The sequence below is a fragment of the Macrobrachium rosenbergii genome, chromosome 14, assembly GCF_040412425.1.
Source record: "Macrobrachium rosenbergii isolate ZJJX-2024 chromosome 14, ASM4041242v1, whole genome shotgun sequence".
Classification (NCBI taxonomy): domain Eukaryota; kingdom Metazoa; phylum Arthropoda; class Malacostraca; order Decapoda; family Palaemonidae; genus Macrobrachium; species Macrobrachium rosenbergii.
Window position 1 is genome coordinate 41,063,770 of NC_089754.1, and position 19,049 is coordinate 41,082,818.

General features: G+C 37.1%; 1 protein-coding gene across 1 annotated transcript in view; it reads left to right on the plus strand.

Moving 5' to 3' along the window:
• Positions 1-808: 808 nt before the first annotated feature.
• Positions 809-19,049, plus strand: part of LOC136845538 (zinc finger protein 208-like) — a 38,608-nt gene continuing 20,367 nt past the window's right edge. Inside the window, exons 1-4 of the mRNA XM_067115718.1 lie at positions 809-948; positions 2,454-2,587; positions 7,426-7,573; positions 10,766-14,833. Of these exons, the coding sequence (XP_066971819.1) occupies positions 11,120-14,833 (3,714 nt within the window). The 5' untranslated portion in view covers positions 809-948; positions 2,454-2,587; positions 7,426-7,573; positions 10,766-11,119. The remainder of the gene's footprint in view (positions 949-2,453; positions 2,588-7,425; positions 7,574-10,765; positions 14,834-19,049) is intronic.

Sequence of the window (19,049 nt, forward strand, 5' to 3'; positions counted from 1 at the left end):
GTGGCAAGTCCGGTGCGGTATAAGTATTTCTTACGTCTTTATATCTAGCATCTTTAATTGTTTTTATTTTAACTATTCTTTTCCCTTTTTCTTAGCTCTTCCTCATCTCAACTAATACGGGTCCTCAAGTCCATTCCCTCATGCAACATTAGGTCATTCCCTTCGCCCTAGCCTACCAACCTGCTCTATTTCTTATTCTTCAACATGAAATATGTTTTCAAAAATATTTTCACACTTTTCACGTCTTTGCTTTCTTTTGTCTTTTCAGGTAGAAAGTAAAATAACCAAATTACTTTTCTTCTGCGGTTCATTTCCTCAGTTATCTCTTTTCTATCTACAGCACCCAGTTGCCGTGCATTCGTTGACAAATTTGTATTTTTATAGTTAGATTAGTTACCACCTTTTGTGGATGATCATACAACTTGATCATGGCCAACAATTGTGATACATCTCTTCAGCGTCTGGTTTGCTACCGCCATGGATTATATGTAGAAACTCCTGCACATATTCTACGAAGTCAATATCTTGTACTCTACTTTATTGGACACCTTTATCGGTATCTTGTTGCTTCTCCTTTTCCTTAACTCTAAATGTTATATTTTTGCTATAATTCTATCAGTAAGTTTTTATTCCTTTCTCTACGCGGGTCTTCTTCAGATCAGTTGCATTTCATCTCATGAATTTCTGCCTTCACTTGGTGTTCGTCGATGTTGTACAATGACTTTCATTTATCAATTGAATAATAAGCTAACTGCAGAGCATTTTTGTAGGCTGTCCCTCCATGGACAACTTTGACGGGCAGTTTCCCTCCGAAGTCAAAAAGAAGAAGCAGCAATAGTCAAGAGGAAGAAGCCCAAGTTTTATTTACCAAAGTTTTATTTGACATGAGTCAAAGTGACTTTCCAGCTACCCCTGTTGTGGCTTAATTGGGCTATTTGTTATGGCTAGGTATGTAAATGTTAACTGAAATGTCTCATAAGACGATTGACTAGCCTAAATTTATCTTTGTTAAGTCAGAACAAGTAGTCCTAGCCTATCCATCACCGTTTGTTTACTAGCCTGGTAAGCCTACAGAAACAATTCATGATTACGAGTAGGTTAACATAAGCTTTGATTAACCAGGGTGGAAAGATTAAATAATGAATGACTGCAATTAGCAATTGGACACCCCAGAAATATGCCAGACTTACCTACATTAATGATGCCAATTTGCCCTACAAGGTAAGGGTGGCCCACCCCTCAACTTACTGGCAAGCTTAACGTATCATAGGCAGATGTTAGTTAATCTGTTATAGCCAGCACTGATTTCTCCCCAATTCTGAGTTGGTTAGCACCATTGGTTGAATGATGGTTATTTAGCCACAGTTAATGGAAGTTCAGTGTTTGATATCCTATGTAGCCTAACCTATTAAAGGAATGGTATTAAATGCTTATGAGTTAAATTTTAATGTTAATATTAGTCCCACTCCCATGGCTATGATGATGAAACATGATGGTAAATACTATGTTGGTAACAGTTAATTTGTGTTAGATTTTACAATGTTTCTCTTATGCATATTATGGAGACTGAGCCTAAGAACAAAAACAAATAACTGCAGTATTGAGAACTACTGTTAAAGTAAAATAAAATCGCTGGTATTACTTGTTCCTGTGAGGACACAAACCTTTGTCTTTTATGTGGATATCCTTTGATGACAGCTGGTTTGGCTGTTGAAGTTTGATAGCAGTAGTTAATGGCAGCTGGTAAGTGAGTGGTGGGGTGCTCTCTACATGCGTTTTGGCAGTCCAGTCACTTTGTTTCGGCCATCATTGGGTCTGCACATTTTTTGCCAATATGGTACTTAGGTTGCACAACTTGGCTGGATTTTGAAGCTTTATGTTACAGTATTATAATATAATTCATGGTAAAACTGAAGACTACTACTTCACCAGTATCTTCAGTTTTACCTAATATGCATGCTGGTGATTGTTCAGAATTTCAGAGATACAGAAACAAAGATTATAACAAGTTTTATTACTTTTATTTGTTTTTTTGGCTGTTCAGCAACCTCTTTTCATACAATAAAATGTTTTAAAGTTGTCATGAAGTATATCATGGTTCATACAGAATATTAACTCCTTTTTACAACAAGACTTGAAGTAAAATGATTTTAGTAACTTGTATCATCAGCCGTAAAGCATTTGGGAAGAGTGAATAGCTGCAACAAGGAGTTCTTTCTTCTGTAAATTGTATTATAATTTTTAATACTTTAACAAGTGTGATTTCATTAGGAAAGAATGTCATGAATACCTAGTGAATTATGTTGATGTTCAGTTTTCTTTGTCAACAAATAGGTAATTAAAATTCTCATAAAATGTAAATGGGATATATGTTTATTTATTTTTGTACTGTGCTTCAGACATCATTCTATGATGATGAACTAGTGTAAATTGACATTTTCAATTCTTTTCAGATGAAGGCCTTTGTTCTTTTGAAGATGGACTGTTGCATCATTCTCTGCATTTCTTCTTGGTCTTCATGCATCAGTAGTGATGGAGAATAAGTCATATTACTTAGCAGCACTATGTTGATGATGTAAATAACAATGTAGGTACCAAGTTGTACTGAACTTTTCATTTTATTTCAATGTCATTGTGTGATGATACTCTAGGTAAGCAGATTTGCAAGGTTTAAATAAACTTAGGCCTATATTTAACACAGAAATGGTCCAGCTATTAAATTATTGTAGTGGATTTAGTATACAGTACTAAAATGTTAATACATAAATGCAAATCATTGACCTACAAATGTCATAGTCTTTCAGTCAATGTTATTAGAAACCAGTGTAAGTGTACATTTTTTCCCATTATTTTTGGTGATACAGTGCTGTATAATTAAGGTACTTCAGTAAAAAAAAATCTCAAAATGTTACAGCTTTGTTGATGGTTTGGAAAGTTTTAAGTTCCTCTCTGTTTCTGTGGTAGGTTGTACAGCTTAAGAGCCTTGACCTTTCTGCCTTGGTTAAGGTCTCCTTGCTCTTGACCATGTGATGGGGAGAGGGCTCTCAAACCAAGGGAAAATAGGTTCCCAGTTTCAATTCTAAATACAGTATCTCTATACTCTTTCTTTTTAATTATTCATTCATTCTTTCATATTTTATTAGCATGTCTAGTTGCTAAAGAAGCTTGCCCCATTTATGTAGAATTCTTGGGGTGTCCTTGTGAAGAGACTGAAGGTCTGGGAATCATTCCTGCGTAGGCCATAACAGGGCAACAAGTGTTATGGAGAGGTATCTTGAAGTCCTCACTTTATTAAGGTGATTCCATAAAGAAATGTATGAGGTTGTCTGTCCTCCATGCTGCTAGATCTGGAATTGTCAACAGCACAGCAATCTCTCTCTTAACCACAGTAACAGGTTGAAGGAGAATTGGAAAACCACAGAATGTGGTTAAGGGAAGAGTTCGGAGCATAGCTTAAGCTAGACTACCTCAAATCCCTAACTTACACTTGTTCTTGCAAGGAAACAAACCTGTGTTAGTTATTTATATACCTTCAGTGAAATCTGGTCTTATTGTAGAAGCTTTGTAGCAAGGTGGTTAACTTGCAGCAGGTGACTGAGAGGGTGGGGAACCCACCCACTAACTCAGCTGTTGTGAGTTTTTTTTTTTTTTCCTTTGGTTGCTGTTGTTGTTGTTATTGATGATGTGCCCATATGAAATTCTCTTTTGGTAATGTGAAAGAGTAGTGTTCAAGTGATGTTGCCTGGTTCATCTCCTATGAGGAAATGATCAGTGAAGGTGTGCAGGGTGTGGCCATGTGTGCATGAATGCTTCTTGTCCCCCATGAACGCTGATCCTCGTTCTGTTCTTTTCGCGATGAACATTGATCTTCATTCTGTTTGTTCTTTTTGCTTAGGGTACGAGCTTACACCATCTCTGAATTCCAAATAGCATCTTTTTTGTTGATTGTTTAGTGGAAGAAGTAGGGGTCCAAAAAGAAGAAATCAAACAATGTCCCTTCAGCGTCTTCTGAGGGCAACACTCCACCTTTTTCAAGACTGGCTTTCAACAATGATCTGCTACAATGACCCATGTTTCCTCAGGTGGGATGGTGTCAGTCCATTATTATCTTTCTGTCCAAGGAGGGAACACTTGTTCCCTATAGCAAATGACCTGATGCTCTTAGCACAGGACATTGGTTGGTGCGATGGCAGTAACCTTTACAGTACTTCCTCGGGTGTTTCAGCTGATTCCCCTTTCTTGCTTCTGCAGTGAGGACTACTCTGAGGCATCTCAATGAAATGAAGGTGTTGCTGTGGCCCTTTCTCAGTCCAACAGGATCTATCTTGATGTTAAATTCTTGGAGCACTTGGCTTGGCCAAGAACTCAACACTTGCCTCAGTCTCAGTCAACACCTCTGCTTTGGCCTTAGCAGTAGCCTCTCCAACCAAGACTACTGCTGTTCCTGATGTTCTAGTTATTACTGCTGTTGCTGCCTTGGCAATTCCCACTGCACTTACTGTTCCTTTGGGGATGCCATCTTTGACTCTCTATTTGGTGGACCTGGGAGACATTGGAGAGTAGCCCTTGGTCGGAAGAAGTCAAAGAAGCATAGGCACACTTCACCCTCCTCATCTTTTTTGGTTGTTATTCTCCTTCTCACCTTCCTTGTCTCCTTACTGGTGGAAGCATAGGAAGAAGGCCTTACGTGCAGCCCTCAGCAATAAGGCTAAGAAGTCTCTCCCTGAGCAACAACAATCATCGTAACCATTTGTGGGAGCACCTGACTATGGGTGTAGTGGATGGACCAGTTCATGAGTTTGCTAGTGAATGATAAAATGTGATTGAATCTGCTCATGTCCAGTTGCCTTTTTGATCTTCTCAGGAGAGGAGAACCAATCATTACTCTTTCCATGTATGTAAGCCTCCTGAGGTGCAAAATGAATAATCCTCAGAGTCAGCGTGTTATGTCCCGGGACATTCTTTGACTAGTCCTTGGGATGTCATGAACAAGACTGCACTCCTGTTGGTCCAGTACTACTGCATGCTGTTGCTCACCACTAATATAACATTTTTAATTTGGGAGTGATTCAAACCTGCCAAGACTGGCAAAGAGAGGTATTTGTGAAGCAATCATTTTATATCTGTGAAATACAAATATAGGTATGCACCACTTAATGTCCACATTATGTTCTGTAAAATCAGATATTAATGGGACTGGATGTTGTCTGGGCATTGCTATACAGTTGTCAGTTTAGGCTGCTTATCTAACATAAGACACCTTTAGTTACTAAGTAGTTTAGATACTTTGTACATAATACTTTCATTTTAAACACTGGACTATTAAAATTATGAAAACTATTAATACAGTACAGAGAAAGAGAGATATTAGTAATAAATAACTGGACCTGAATCCACATGTATACATAATTGAAGTGAAAAATATATTCATTATATGCAAAAGAAGTGAAAAGAAATGGAAATAAAAAAATTAAAAACAAGGAATTGGTTGCATATGTAAGAGAAACAGTAAGAGAGATTGGTTGGCAGTACATAACAAGATCTACATGTACACATAGGATTTACTATGTGCACTTAAAAAGAAATTACATAATGAAAAGTGAAAAGCAATTGAAGTGTGTGCAGAATCTAGCTCCAAAGCTTTCCCCAACCCTCTAACCTACCCACATACACACTGACCACCAGCCTGTGTGTCATTTCTCTGCTGTAGACTTGGAAAAAAGAAAAAGATATCAGTAAAAATTTAATGTGGAGTTCTGAATTGGAGCATTCAATGATTGTGCTGTAATTTATTGTATGCATAATGAGCTTTCTTTTAAAAAAAAAAAAGTTTGTTATTTTACATTCAGAAATAAGAAAGACATAAATATACAAATACATGTATAATTTACTCATATCTTGTTTGAAAACATTTTGTTTTAAAGAAACATCCCAAACGTAGGATAAACAGATATAAAATTTCTCATCTCTGATATAGGCTCCTCTCAATCCTTGATTAACCTGGTAGCTTTCACAGTTTGCAGGGTTTTCTTTTTAATTCTCTGTAGTATTTGGATTGTTGAATGAGGCATTTTGAGATTAGCCTAGATTGTGTTGACATTTCTTCCTCCTTCTTAATCTTTTCACCTCATATACCTCAAGAGTGATGCTTCTTGGTTGCTCTTGCTGCTATCATTGCCAACATTAGTTGGGTGCATTTTGGAGCGATGGTGTAAAATAAAAAGGTTCTTTATTAAAAAAAATTAACAAATGCAATGTAACTGAGTCAGAGATGCTGCCAAAAAATTTAAAAGAATGAATCTCAGACATCTCTGTAGCAATTCTGATGCCTCCAAGCCCAAAGTCCAAACTTTTATACATACGACATGCTAAACCTTTTTAATTTAAGGGAAATTCACAACAAATTACAGAAAATACAGTACTGTAATGTTCATAAAGAAGCAATTAACATCTGAATTTTTTCATTTTTGAGTGAAATAAGGTCAATAGAGTTCAGTACAGTAGTGCTGCATTATTTGTCAGCCAGCACTATAGTGTTTACTTCAAGTTAAGTATACCTTAGTTTAACCAGACCACTGAGCTGATTAACAACTCTCCTAGGGCTGGCCTGAAGGATTAGATTCATTTTACGTGGCTAAGAATCAATTGGTTACCTAGCAAAGGGACCTACAGCTTATTGTGGAATCCAAACCACATTATAACAAGAAATGAATTTCTATCACCAGAAATAAATTTCTCCAATGAAGAATTAGAGAAATTTTGAAGACATACTCAACTTAAAGTAAACACTATAGTGCTACACTACTGTACTGAACTCTGGCATTGTAACATACTGCCCACTTTGAGGTTACAGCTGATGTCTGGCAGTATACAATTTTATGTTATAATACAATTTTATGTACTGTCATACATTAACTCGGACAGATATTGTTTGGATGTACATTAAGTGGTGCCTACCTGTATTGTCTATTTACAGACATTCATACATACAGACTGATTCCCATAGAGAAAAACCATATCAGATTATATTCTCATGGAGGGTTTGGTGAAGGTCATGTTCTTCTATATTTGGAAGAAAATATTCTGTTTCTGGTTTTTCTTGTAAAATTGGTTGTGACTATTTCACAATGTAATCATCTTAGAGTAGTGTTTACTTAAGGCCAGTGATTATTACAAAATAAGGTGATGTAACCATACCCATTGGAATTAAGCGTAAAAGGCCCCTGGTTTTCAAAATAATATCTTTTTAAAGCTCTTAAAGAGCTAAGTACATTATAAGCATTCATCTTATTTTTTGGTTATTTCTTTTTGTTCTTAAAACTCCTGTTTTATTGTGAACAAATATTACCTCAAAATCTGTGATTAGAATAGGATATCCTAAAGAAAACACTTTGTATATGCTACGTTGTTACGTTTCCTCCACAGGAAATGTTATTGAAATAGAAGAATCAGAGGCAGACAGCAAAGATGCCAAGAAATTGAATGTTTGCTGAAGAGTGTGACATCTTACAGATAACCACACTAGAACCAGTAGGATTGTGGAGCTATCACCATGGGTCATTTATGGATATAGGTACAAAATATTGAGATGAAAATGCATACAAAATGCTCATTTCTTTTGTTTGCAAGATATGTGGATGAAGTACTAATGAGTATCATTGTACAGTATTAGAATGTTTTTTCCTTTTGATGCACATTTTTGCTAACTTACTTTACATTGTATTTTATGGAGGTTTAGTTATTTTTAACAGAGGCTTTGGTTTCTGTTACTAGGAAGATGAGCGTAGGCAAGCAAAAATGTTACAGGTGTCCAGAGTGTAACAAGCATTTCTCCCTTACAAGTAGTCTAAAAACTCATCTTCTAACTACAAAAACAGAAGCTTTTTAACAGACAAACAGGTCCTGTCATATATAGTGAAGAATACTGATGAACCTAAGAGATGTGACTGTGTTGTTAAAGAGGTGAATGTAAGTGAAGGTTCAAGTTCAGGAGGTGTTGCATAGTGTGAACCTGTCTGCCATATGTTCAGTTGCAAGTTGTTAATGATGTTCTGTGATATATGTATAGTTTTTAGATAAATATTTCAAGTGTGTACAAGTTCATAAAATATGCATAATCCAAGGAAGAACTAGTTCTGTTTTCGGAGGAATTTCACATTTATAGTCATTGTGATTCAGTTTTTTGGCTCTAATTGGGAAAAGTAGTGAGGATTTTATATATATATATATATATATATATATATATATATATATATATATATATATATATATATATATATATATATATATATATATATATATATATATATATATATATATATATATATATATATATATATATATTAATCTGAAGTTTTTGTGATGAATTGCATCATTTATATTATGTTTTTATGGCTGAAATTAACAGATTTAATTTATTTTAAACTACTGCAGCTTTTCAGTAAAATCCCATTATTTTTAACCATTCCTTTTTATTTGTTGAAAAATAATGCCAGATGCTATAGTCCCTGGTAAATAAGGCATACAAACCAGAGCCTCTTCCAGTTAACTACCTTGTTACCAAGTTTCAAGGACTGATTCCAGCTCATGCTTAGGAGTATTCATACATGAAAGGCTCTGGATTGTATACCTAGCAAAAACACAGATAACTCAGACAAAATTTTTCTTTTTATTTGTTGGTGGTTATTCATTATGTCAGGAATACTTGAAAAACAATACAATTACTTATAACATTTTATTACATCACTTGGCATGTGTGTTTTTGTGGTTATTTAATGTCAGGGATACTTGAAGAACAAATTCATTTTGCTTCATTTGGTACATGTTTTCTGTTAACAAAATTCTCTCAAGTCTCCTGGTTTACAGAATACTAATTCTTCATCACTGCAGACTTGGTTTGTGCATTAGAGGAACTTTATTTGTTATGAATCTCTTACTTTCTTTTGTAGGTGTAGATTGTTTGCTACTTTCCTGAGGAGTGCCTGGGTTGGGTTCTGTCCTGCTCTCTCATTCCTGTTTGCTCTTCAGACTGCTCAAGAAAGGGTGAGAGTTTCCCTAAGTCTTCTCAGGGTTATCCTTCGGGATTTCCCTTGAGTATTTTCATCTTCTATAGAAGTGACAATGAAAAGCTATAGCTGTCAGAAGAGTTTGTGACCAACTTTCAACTGGCTTCTCTGGGAGGCCCAGTTCGGTTCCCTCTCTGACCATTCTCTGGGACTGACAAGGACTGTGGCATGGACCACCATCAATAGCTGATGTTTCCTTTTGTCCTTGGAGACGACAGAATATTAAAGGCGGATGATGGCAGAGAGCTAAAAACAGTGCGAATACTGTTGTCGGCTTCCTTATATAATCATCTTAACCACAGGTTCATGTCTGGTTGTTCACTTGGTCTTCCAAAGGGCTCTTCTCTCTTAATCCTGCCCTTTGCAGTTGGTGCTTGGGAGGTGTTTGGAGAGTAGGGGAAAATCTGCACTCCTTGTCCAACTTCCAGGGCTATGATTGTGAAGCGTATGTACAATTTCTTACACAGGTTCCTGCACCCTGTACTAGCAGAGGAGTCTGTTCTACAGATTCTTAAGTGTTGGTAGACTTTCTCCAGTTAGCCCAGAGTGAATCAGGAACTCCTCATAAAGTCGTGGCCTTAGTTAAGATCTTTCCCCCAAGTCTTGTGCTCCTTTCAGGGACCCAAGTACAGGGAGAAGTAGTTGGTCCCCACAACTATTAGTTGTGGTCCTCTGCTCTACAAGATTTCCTTCAGGAAAGATTTACTGGCACAGTAACATGTATTGTTCACAATGTCTGGTACAAGGATCGGTCCATGCTTGGTGTCAATCATTTAGCTGATTGGTTACTGGCACTCTTATCCTTGAAATACCTCTGGTTTTATGAGAGGGATAGGCTCAACTCAGTCCCATGCCTTTGGCTTGCACTTGCTCATGACCAGTCCCTGGTGCACATAGCTGGTGAAATGGCCTTGGTTACTTTTGGAATGAGAGGTTGTATAGTGGATGCCTATGCTGCACTAACAACCATCGTCCCTTAATTAACAGCTCATAAACTGTCTGGCCCAGTACCACGCAGCTTAAAGAATCTTGTTGGAGTTATAAGATGCTGCAGTTACTATGGAGTTTTCTTGGGTTAATGGGGACTACATCTTCATTAATGGAGCTCAGCACTTCAGATGCTTCTCCGACCTCAGGCATCCCCATGCCAGACTTTGTAGGAGATTACAGGAGTCATAACTCCACTTGCTTGCATCTGGGACCAGGATCATGACATTTCTGGGTAGGTTTGCAATTTCTAATTGGTTCACAGAGACAACCTTCCACCTAAGGATCAAGTCTCTCGCATAAAAGGCAATGGTTTGTATTTCTGTAGGTACAAATAACAAATTTTTATTTTTAAAGTGATTTTCTTTTTCCTGGTCATATAAGCCAGCCAGAGTATTTTATCATTACCCATCACAATGACCCAACTTTGAACCTGTTGCCAAAGGAGGACTGTTTAGTGACAGTAGGTGGGTGAGGGGTATTTCTCCACTCACTTCCCCTAACCATCATTTACATACTTTGTTACCAATGCTCAGTAACCCATTCCAACTTGTGCTAAGGAATACTCCTAGGTAAAAGGCTCTGATTTGTATACCTAGGAAAAATACTATAGGTAATTGCCCAAAAAATATGCATATTTATAATAGCATTTTTAATTAGAAATACTGCTGCAGACATGTTGGTGAGTTAAACAACTTCCTCTTATTTTTCAGGAAGTCTTAAATGGTTACGTTGTCAAGGACCCCAGACACTATAAGCTGAAGAAATGCCAATGCTTTGTGAGCAACCAAGGATACAATTGGTTTAACTAATCCTGTTAAGTAATTCATATATAATTTTTGGCCTACTTTGATATAATTTCACACATAGGAGATGGCTAAATTTTGTTTTTCTAAGAGTTATAGATTTGTTGTAAAATTTTATATTAAATTTGATAGATACCTATTTGGTTGTAGTCATATTAGAAGTGGTAACCATTGTTAAGTTATGCATTTATTAGATGGGCAGATGCTTGCTTATGTCCAGTATTAAAATATTGATCAAGTGCATTTATAAAATTTTTGAGAATGTCAAAGTGTAGCAAAATGTCTCATGTTTGCCCAAAGTGTGGGAAAACATATGCTTTAAGTAGTAGTTTGAAAACTCATTTGCTGAGTCATGATGATAGTGAAGCATTCAAATGTTCTGATTGTCATATGGTTTTCTCATCTGAAGTAGAATTGGATAAGCATATGTTAGCACACACAAGTGAAATTATATTTATTACTACCCCTGTTGACCACATTAAAGACGAAGTTTTATCACAATCAGATGACGAAGAGAAAATTGAGGCAATTGCTAAAACTTATGTTCAGATGAGATCTGTAACATATGAAAATGAGGTAAGTCCTCCTGAAAAACAGTCCCATGTTTGTAGTGTATGTGGCAAGCAGTTTGCATTAAAGTTTAATCTTCAGAATCATATGAAAATACATGCAAAGAAGAACTATATATGTGATGAATGTGGTAAAAATTTTAGATCTTTCAGTAATCTAAAAAAACATAAGCTTGCTCATACAGATTTAAAACCTCTTAGATGCAAGAAGTGCAGCAAAGTTTTTAAATCGGAGAATAAGTTGAAAGTGCACTTGCAGGTCCACTCTGATGAGAAAACTGTTGTGAAAGAGGAAAAAGCTGGTGAATGCCCCAAAAGTCCCCTAGAAGAGCAAGAAAATGACATAAAATGCAAGTTTGCTGCAATTTCAGTACCAGGTGCAAGTGAAAAAGCAAATGAGTGTCATGTATGTAACAAGCAGTTCTCACACAAGAAGACCTTGAGAGAACATTTAAAATTACATTCTGATGACATACCATATCCTTGTGAGCATTGTGGGAAAGCATTTTCAAATAAACGATCCCTTAGAGAACATACAATGACTCACACAGGAGATAGACCCTTTAAATGTGAAATTTGTGATAAGAGCTTCACACGACAGACTTATTTGAGTCTTCATGTTCTGGGACATTCACAGAAATACAACTATGAATGTGAAAAATGTGGTAAAAAGTATCGCTTTAAAAGTTCTTTGGCAAGACATTTGGATGCTCATGAAGGTGTGAAGAAATTTGTATGCCATAAATGTGGATTTAAATTTACTCATAAAAATTCACTTGTTAAGCATTTAAGAGTTCATGCAGGTGACAGGAGATATCCTTGTCATATCTGTAACAAAAGGTTTTACACAAAGTCTGTCCTTGACAGACATGTACTCATTCATCAGGATGAAAAACCTTATGAGTGTGAAAAATGTAAGAGGAGGTTTGTCCAAAAAGTTCACTTGACTACCCACATGGTTGTGCATACAAATGAAAAGCCTTTTGGCTGTAATTTATGCATGAAAAGATTTCGACAGAAGGGTACCTTGGCCACACACATGAGAGAACATACTGGTGACAAGAGGTATGCATGTTCCATATGTGAAGAAAAATTTGTCAGGAATGTCCAGCTCAAACTACATGTCCTTTTCCATCATAAAGATGAAAAGCCACACTGCTGTGAAGTTTGTCAGAAGCGATTCATTTTAAAGGGAACTCTAAAAGCACACATGGCTACTCATACTGGAGAAAAGCCTTATCATTGTACAGTGTGTAATAAGAGGTTTGCCCTGAAAAGTGGTCTTCGATCACATTTTAGGGTGCATACTTGTGAGAAACCTAAATCCTTCTTTTGTCCTGAATGTGGTAAAAGATTCATGGATAAAACAAGACTCAATGACCACATGCAGATTCCCTCTCCAAATGAAATCTTTAGCTGTGATAGTTGCTCACAGACATTCTCGAGGAATGAGTGTCTTTTAGAGCACACCAAGATTCATGGACAAAAGCAGGGGCCTCCATATTCCTGTCCTATATGCTATAAAGAAATTAAGCATCGTAGTGCTTATTATACCCACATGCTTGTACATTCAGATGAAAAGAAGTATGCATGCTCATTATGTGGGAAACGTTTCAAATTACCAATGACGTTGAAAGTTCACTTGCTCACTCATTCTGGTGAAAAGAATTACAAGTGTGAGATATGCCAGCGTGCATTTACACAAGGAAGTCACTTGAAGAGACATATGGACATACATACAGGTGCTAAACCATACAAATGTCCCATTTGTGGTCGGAAATTTGCACAAAAAGGAAACATGAAAGCCCATATAAAAACACATAGTGATATACCAAATGATAAAGACAGTTTACCTCTTGAACATGTGGAATTCTTCCAAGAGCAACCTGAAACTGATATTCCTTATGATCAGATGCAGTTTGTACCTAACACAATCATTAATGATGAAGCATCAGAACCAGCTCCATTAGTTACAGACCCATATGGTATTACAGGAGAGGGTATCTATTTGGTTCCAAATGCAAGTGATGATCCAGATGAAAATATAACATGGATAGAATCAAGTGGTGTAGAATTATCTAGTGAGAATCAACTGGAAAGTCTCCATACTGTTCTTCACATAAATGAGGTTCCAGAAGAGACTATTCAAGTGACTACAGAGCCAGAGGAGAGCATTCAAGCTTTGGCTGATGATAACCAACTAGATTTATCAATGGTAACTCTTGTGGAGGAAAAAAATCAGATTTTTAAGTGCACTGCATGCAACAAGACATACACTCATAAAAATAGTTACAATCGTCACATGGAAACACACACGAGAGAGAACCCTTATGTTTGCAGTATATGTGGCAAATCATATGCTCTCCATGTGAGTTACAAAAAGCATCTTAAAACTCATGGTGTCAGTGAAGATCAACCTTTCTCATGTGCATTATGTGGTGAAACTTTCAGACTACCTGCAGGTTTGAAAAGGCACATGACACAGACACACAAACAGCCAAAGAATAACTCTCTATATTTTAAAGACCCAGAATACTTTCGTTGCCATGTTTGTGGTGAGAAATTCAAAACTCACAGAAAACTGGAGAATCATATTCCAATACACTCAATACAGCCAACACACACATGCCATGTGTGCAATAAAGAATTTGCTCTTGAAAGTAGTCTCAAGACACATTTACTTTCTCATTCTAAGCATAAGCCCAAAAGATGTGAAGTGTGTTTTAAGACCTTTGCATTAAAAACTTCACTAAAAGAGCACATGAAGAGTCATTCAGGAGAAAGGCCATATCAGTGTGAAGAATGTGGTAAGGATTTTGCCAGGGTAGGTGTTTACAAAACACATATGAAGAGGCATATGGGCGAAAAGCCACATCAGTGTCACATTTGTGATAAGAGATTTCTGACAAAAACTTCTTTAGGTAAACACTTCATGACTCATACAGGTGAGAAACCATATGCTTGCCGAGTTTGTGGTAAGAGCTTTGCTCAAAACATTCATTTAAAAGTGCATATGATTACTCATACAGGTGAGAAAAACTATCACTGCGGTGTGTGTAGCAAGGCATTTTCAGTGAATGCCACCCTTCAGAGACACATGATGACTCATGCTACAACGAAGCCCTATCATTGTGAAGTTTGTGGAAAGGGATTTATTGAAAGTAGAGGTTACAATAAGCATGTTTCCTTAAGGAAATGTAAACCTTTCATACCCTTAATACCGTCAGGTGACCAAGATTCCGTGCAATTGGACAATAAAACTACTTTGTCAGGTAAATCATCTCACAGAACAGACTTGAAAGAATTTGAACCAACAGCTCATTCAACAGATAAAGTTATCAACAGCATCAAAATTGAAGAAAACTTGGATGAAGGAATTGATAAAAATGTGATATTATGGTTAAGGTGAGTCCTCCATCCACTTCCAAATATCCTTAAGTGTTTTATTGTGTTTATCCTTATAAGAAATTGTGATATTTTGTACAAAGACTGATAATGAAAGACATTTTTAAAGTTTGTTATATAAAAAAGATTTTCATTAATAACCTGATAGCTTTTACTTTGTATACCCTTCCTTGTTTAGCATTAAGAATACTAGTTCCAAATTTGTGTGGGGACTGCTCTTGTTCAAAACCTTGGTTTTGTAGGGAATGATTGTTGATTACTGAAGTTTAGTATGCCCATCCCCCATGGTGTTAGAAAGGGGGGAGGAGCAACTGCCTCAATCTGATTTTAGTATAAAGTGGAAAAAAAATGCAAATACAGTTAAAGGAATAGGTTGGTGCTTATTCTATGCTATGCTATCCCAAAACCCTAGCCTAACCTTGCAGTATAGTATGTCTACCCCATGCAAATATACATTTAAAATGACAGATTTTTAAAAGTAAATTGTACTTTTGCTAAAATACAAACCTGAGGCCTTTAGAATTAAAACAAATTGCGGGCGGTTCATTTGCCATAAATTAGTCAGTGTTCTTGGGGAAAAGTACATAGCCTAGGCTGTTACAGAAGGTTTTATGACCAAAGCTTTTAATGGTACGTATTTGTAATAGTTAAAACCAGGATGACATCCAACACTGAAACAGCTTGGTATGTTCATTTTAATTTATGACTTGTTTTGAAGAACATGGGGGGTTTGAATATTACATACAGTCAAATATCATACAGTTGCACATAATAATTTCATGGTATCACTTCTCATTGTCTAGACTAGCATAGATGCACTAAATACAGCTTAAGAGAAAATTTCTCCCCTACTCTACCTATCTCAGGACTGACTCTCGGTTGAAATGTCATTTGGGGAAGAGAGTTGCTACAAAACCACTTCAGTTTAAGTCAGGAAGCTGAAGTACTTGTCAGTTAATAAAAGAAGTAAAAATGTTTGCATTACAAAACATGGCACGTGATTAGTATCCTATAGCCTGATATAACAATGGGGATAAACTAAGTAACAAAAGTAATGAAGTAAATAATGCGCCAAAGTTTCTTTGGCTTAATCGAGTTTTCTGTACAGCGTATAATGCTGTATGAAACTTTCAGCCACGGCCCATGATATTCAGCCATGGTCTAATGGTGGCCTGTGTTGTTGATACCTACAGCGGTGCCAGTACGATTATGGCTAGCTTTAATCTTAAATAAAATCAAAACTACTGAGGCTAGAGGGCTGCAATTTGGTATGTTTGATGATTGGAGGGTGAATGATCAACATAACAATTTGCACCCTCTAGCTACAGTAGTTTTTAAGATCTGACGGTGGACAGAAAAAGTATGGATGGACAGACAAAGCCTTCACAATGGTTTTCTTTTACAGAAAACTAAAAGCTGTATTCCCAACAAAAAAATACTGTGGTACCTGGAGACTGTTCGTGAACCAGTTTTTTGTCACCCATGCAGTTTTTCCAAACCAACCTATAAAAGCTGTACAAATTTTTCAACATACTTTATGGATTTACTGAAAGTAAAATACATATGGTGAAGAGACCACTTGGCTAGGTGGAATTGTGGAACACAAAAATGAATTAACCATGGTTCAAAACCTTTATGCCTAAATGTGAAATGTTTATACATTGTTACCTCAATATTCAACCTCAATTGGTTCCTAAAGGATGCCTTAGTGCTGACTTGTTCGAGTACTGAAGTGCTTTTCCTGTCAGGAATAATGTACATTGTATTACCTGTTCCAGACCCCCAAAAGTACAAAAGATCCAAACATTTTAACTAGTATAATTTAACTTGAAGTATTAATGCTTATTATGCAGAATATAAAAAACTTTAATGCTATGTATAGGCAAAATAATGGCACTTCTGTTCTCACTTTGTTGATACTTAAGAGAGTTCATGGAATATGTGGAAGGTGAAGAAGAGGAGAGATGATGTTTGGAAGAACTAGGGACATTCTCCCTTCTCTCCTCCTCTAAAGACATTTGCTGAGCTGCTGTCTGTTGCTGCTCCCTCTAAATGTCCTGTGAGCTCTACTTTGTGCTCCTCCACATGTTGATCATCACCACTGACCAAGCCCATGGACTTGCCCAGACACACAGTATCTTCCACAGCATGCTCAACCTCAAAGTATTCAAAGTCCCTTTCTGCTACAAGTATCTGGCCACAATTTCCTCAGGGCAGAGTTCATGTCCCTGCAATAGACTTTGTCTATGAGGATTCTGCATTGGAGGATGTTGAAGTGATTCTTACAGAATTTTCAGAGGGTTAACTCTGTATCAGTGGTAACTTCAAAGCACCTCTGGAATGAAGATTTGGTGTTGAGTGTCTTGATATTAGAGATGACCTACTGGTCCTTGAGGTGGTGGAGAGAAGCTGCGTTAGGGGACAAGAACTTCACTGTTATGGAATAAGACTCCTGCAGAAAACTCGGCCTACAAGCCAGGACGATGAGCACGAGCATTCTCCAACATAAGAAGGGTCTTCAGAGACAATTGCTTATCCCTAAGGTATTTCTTGACACTAAGACAAACCACTTCTTTAAGCTATTCAATTAAAGAAATTGCCAGGTTACCCAGGTTGTACTATTAACCTTTCACACATATAATTTACTTTTCATTACTATTATCCTTGAAGATCCTCAGGTTCTTGAGTGGTAGACGAGCAAAGACAAGATTTAAATCCCCATTTTTATTCCCAAACAATCAGTGAATATGTCCTTTATTGGCTTGTGTTCTGGCAATGACTTCTCCTGTTTGATACTTTTTTTCTAGAATAAGCCTGTCTCATCACAACTGAGCACTTGTTGGGAAGAAAGCCCTCAGCCTCTGCAAAAGTAAGTACACCTTAGTTTTACCAGACCACTGAGCTGATTAACAGCTCTCCTAGGGCTGGCCCGAAGGATTAGACTTATTTTACGTGGCTAAGAACCAATTGGTTACTTAGCAACCTTAAACTGGCAGCCTCCCTTGCCTTACAATGTTATGTATGGCCCCCTTCTTTTAAAATTGTCAAACCACCTATGAATGGCTGTGGACACTTCACTAAATGTATCAGCATTCGTTCCACAGGTTTTTGAAAAGATCAGCATGCAGTTTTGCTTATTTGCAAATGATGACCTCAGAAACTCTCACCAGATACCTGTTTTTCTTGTATCCAAATTAACAATAATTTCTATTTTGTAGTTAAAAAGACAAGCTGAATACTCACCTGAAGTGATTATGACTGCTGCCAAGATACACCACAGATACAACTTAACAGCGTAACTGAAGCGAATTGAAATTGGCCAGTGCAACCACCTAACTCAACTGGTAGACTTCCTTTCTCAACTGCCCTCTCCTAAGTCTCAACAAGTGCTCATGTACTTCCTCCTCCTACATCTTCACCCCCTCCTCCTCCTTTTACTACTTCTTCTTCCTCCAACCAAACCCCCACATGATTTACATACCAATGACTCACATTATCCTCCATCCACACAGGAGGCTGCTAATGTCGAGCCATCCTGGAGGACTCAGGCATGTCAGCCTGCTCATCACATCTGATTCACTCTTCAACTTATCACTTTCATCAAGAATGCTACATATAACTAATAATCTAATACATGACGTAGAAATGCACTTTGCATTAGGAGGCTTCACAAAAACTTCATCACCAACTTGTACAGCAGATTTAGCCACTCTTATCAATCCTGTTCCACACCTCTGAATGTCTCCAAGTATAGTTAAATAACATGTTACATGGAGTACTCTCACAAACACTATCATCAAAGGGTCCTTATTACTTCATGCTGCTAAACACCTCATAGTGAGATGGTGACGTTCAACAATCCCATTACCAGAAGCTTGATATGCAGCGCAATAACGCCTCTCAATGTTCCACGCCATGCACAACTTTTCAAATTGATGAGATCTGAATTTGGTACTGTTATCTAGAAGAATTTCATCAGGAAGCCCTCTCTCCTGACATACCTGCACAAAATTGAACAAATATCTTGGGCATTTTCTGACCCAATCTCTCTCCAAACAGCAAATCTACTTGGCCAACAGTTCGCTACTGTCAAATAGCCCCTTCCTTTGTAATGTGTCGCATCCATTGCTAATCTACACCAATTTTTCTCGGCACTTAACTCACCAGGATCATGCTTAACAGGTGCTGGATCAATTGACCTGTACTGCAAACATGCA